We start from the raw sequence: 2669 nt of genomic DNA on the forward strand, positions 1-2669 counted from the left end.
GAGATTTGAAATTAGGCAGGTGTTCTTCAGAATATTCTCAGAGTTAAAGAAAATTAACATGCAGTCTTTCATAGTCTTTCACGTTTACAAGGAATGGAGAATTACATTACGTAAAATATCAGTAGCAAAGAACATGCTGAAGGTTAAGTGCAGTGATTTTGAAATTTCATTTTAGCATATTTTGAGTCATGCTTTTAAACTGGTTTGCAAACAAACTACTTCAAATACAGGTTTTCACCTAAAAGTGATCACTAAGCTCAAAAGACCACTTACCTGGGTCCTCTAAAGGCATATCAACAATGACTTGGTCACTGTATTTTCCATATAGACCGTTAGAGCAAACAGCAACTATCTGAAGAACATAACTTGAATTGGGCAGCAGATTATTTAGAATAGCCCCCTAAAAGAAAAACCATGTTTAATCACTTACTTGCAAATAAGTATCAAATATTTGGAAATGTTAATTTTATCATAACACATTTTTCATATGAACCATAAAGCTCCTTTCTTCTAGGACTCAAATGTATGCTTTTAATATTTTATTATCACAAGTGTTTTTTCAGTAAACTTTAAAAAAAAATCTTGTGAATTTTTAAATAGCAGATATCAAACTACACAATTATTGAATGCTGAACACTAGGTAATTAATTTAGGCAAAATTATCTCTGCTAAATTATGAGTCTTTAAAGAAGGTAAAAGGAACAGATCACATTAGTAAAATACCATGAAGCTGAAGCTGCAATCAGTATCTTAATATTTAATGTTGTATGATTGCACTGAATCTTATTAGTTGCTTGTGTAGGTCATTCTTTGCACATCAGTGAGCAATGAAGTACGGATCACTATTAATTGACTAAGGGTTTTATGGCTAAGAAGCTCTGAGAGGCAAATCAGAACAACAGTCTGTGAAAGCTTTCTCTCTTCTGGGCGAGACAGGCTTTTTTTTTTTTTTTAATTGTCTTTGGGGCTTCACAGCCAAGAAATGAAGTACAAATTCTGTGAGCTGCAGCCAAAGAAGTAATTTTTTATTGAATCAGCTCCTAGTTACTGTTTAATCCCTTAAGACAATTAACAGTGAGTGTTTTGCCATCACCACTTTCTATGAAATGTGAAGAGTTTACAGTTACCAAGTCCTGATACCCATCTGTCAGAAACTCATGCTTAGTCTGGTCTTCTCCATCCAACTGTTGATAAAAGACAGCAAATCTCTCAATTGTGGTGTCGTATACAACACGAGGTCTTTCCCATGTAACAAGAAGACTAGTATAGTTCTTTGGATCAGACTGGACATTTTCAGGTTCTGAGCTGCAAACTGAAAGAAAGAAAGAAAAAAGGAAAGAACATGATATTTATTAAATGATACAAATGACTCTACTAAGATCTTGAGCTACCTCCTGAGAAAATTAATGCAAATTTTTCATGTGCCTCATTTTTAGCTTTTCACTAAAATGTCTGAGGTGCCATGCACTACAAACAGAACCACTATTTTAACAATAGATTTTCAAAAGCAAGCTAATTTGAGGACTGAGTCCCATTTTGCCCCCTTTTTATACCATATTTTGTGAAATATTCACATCCAGTTCTCAAGAAATAAAATACAAACAAACAAAACATAAAAATTCATATATATGTCCTGGGGATGAAAAATCTTTATTACTCTGTCTTTATGGGTCTGTAAGAGCAGCATTAGAAGAGCTGCACTCTCTCCCACCAGCTATAATAAACTGTAATCTATAACAAATTAATTGCTTTTAAAGGTTAAAGGTAAACCTAACACACCTGAATTTCCTCTCAAGGGTGTTTGACTCTCTATAGTACCTAAAGAAGAGTCAAAAGGCAATTAGGGAGAGACTAAGGAACTATTAAATAAATAGGTAGTGATTTAATGTTTTTATGTTTTAAAGTACCACCTAGACATCTGCTGAAGAAGTCTGATCAGACTCTTGCAGTCCTTGGGCCTGGCTCATGCATATCTCCTTCGTGAGCCTGGAACATGCACTCTAGAAGAAGCCTGGTCAGGCAGCTACTCTTGTATGTCTTACAGTCCTTCCCCTCCAATATTATTTTCATCTTACTCAAATAAGCTGAACGTTTTGATACTTTCTAGACATACAGATGTATTGATTACCAGTGCGCTAGAAATTTACTGAGACTGCCATTTGTTTTTTAAATTGCCCAAGAACCTGTGTGTGGCTCAAAAATAATAAACAAAGTCAAAGGTAGATTAACCTACATGAAAAAATTACATGAGTAGAAAATGTAAATGATTTAGCTGAAGCTCACTGAAAAATGACCAATAAGTTGTGATACATGAAAAAATAAAGCAACATCATATACATGTATCATTCATGGCTGGTTTGGGTTTGAGCTGAGATTCCACTTTTGTGTTTCTTGCTCTCATCGTCCCCTCTGCTGGTGCAGGGAACCATGTCTTCAAACACAGAACTGATGAATGGAGACAATTGTCAAAAGTGGTCACTAACTTTTGGTTCCCAACTTGAGAGCACTGCAACTAGATTTGTTCTGATGTCACAGAATGAGGGCCAGGGGTCCCTGAAATCCCCCCTGCCCTAGATTTTGGGAAGTTCCTTTCTCATGTACTGAATTTCCTTTCATATGTGCTTTCATGTGTACTGAAAAGGCATATTATTTGGTCTATTGCTTCATTT

At 35.3% G+C, this 2669-nt stretch overlaps 1 protein-coding gene across 1 annotated transcript in view; it reads right to left on the reverse strand.

Moving 5' to 3' along the window:
* PTPRZ1 (protein tyrosine phosphatase receptor type Z1) overlaps positions 1-2401 on the reverse strand; it is a 51493-nt gene extending 49092 nt beyond the window's left edge. Inside the window, exons 1-3 of the mRNA XM_010173994.1 lie at positions 2338-2401; positions 1128-1312; positions 274-400 (exon numbers count right to left, since the gene is read on the reverse strand). Of these exons, the coding sequence (XP_010172296.1) occupies positions 274-400; positions 1128-1312; positions 2338-2401 (376 nt within the window). The remainder of the gene's footprint in view (positions 1-273; positions 401-1127; positions 1313-2337) is intronic.
* Positions 2402-2669: the final 268 nt, after the last annotated feature.

This window comes from Antrostomus carolinensis, unplaced genomic scaffold (genome assembly GCF_000700745.2).
Source record: "Antrostomus carolinensis isolate BGI_N321 unplaced genomic scaffold, ASM70074v2 scaffold14288, whole genome shotgun sequence".
In the NCBI taxonomy this organism is placed as follows: Eukaryota; Metazoa; Chordata; class Aves; order Caprimulgiformes; family Caprimulgidae; genus Antrostomus; species Antrostomus carolinensis.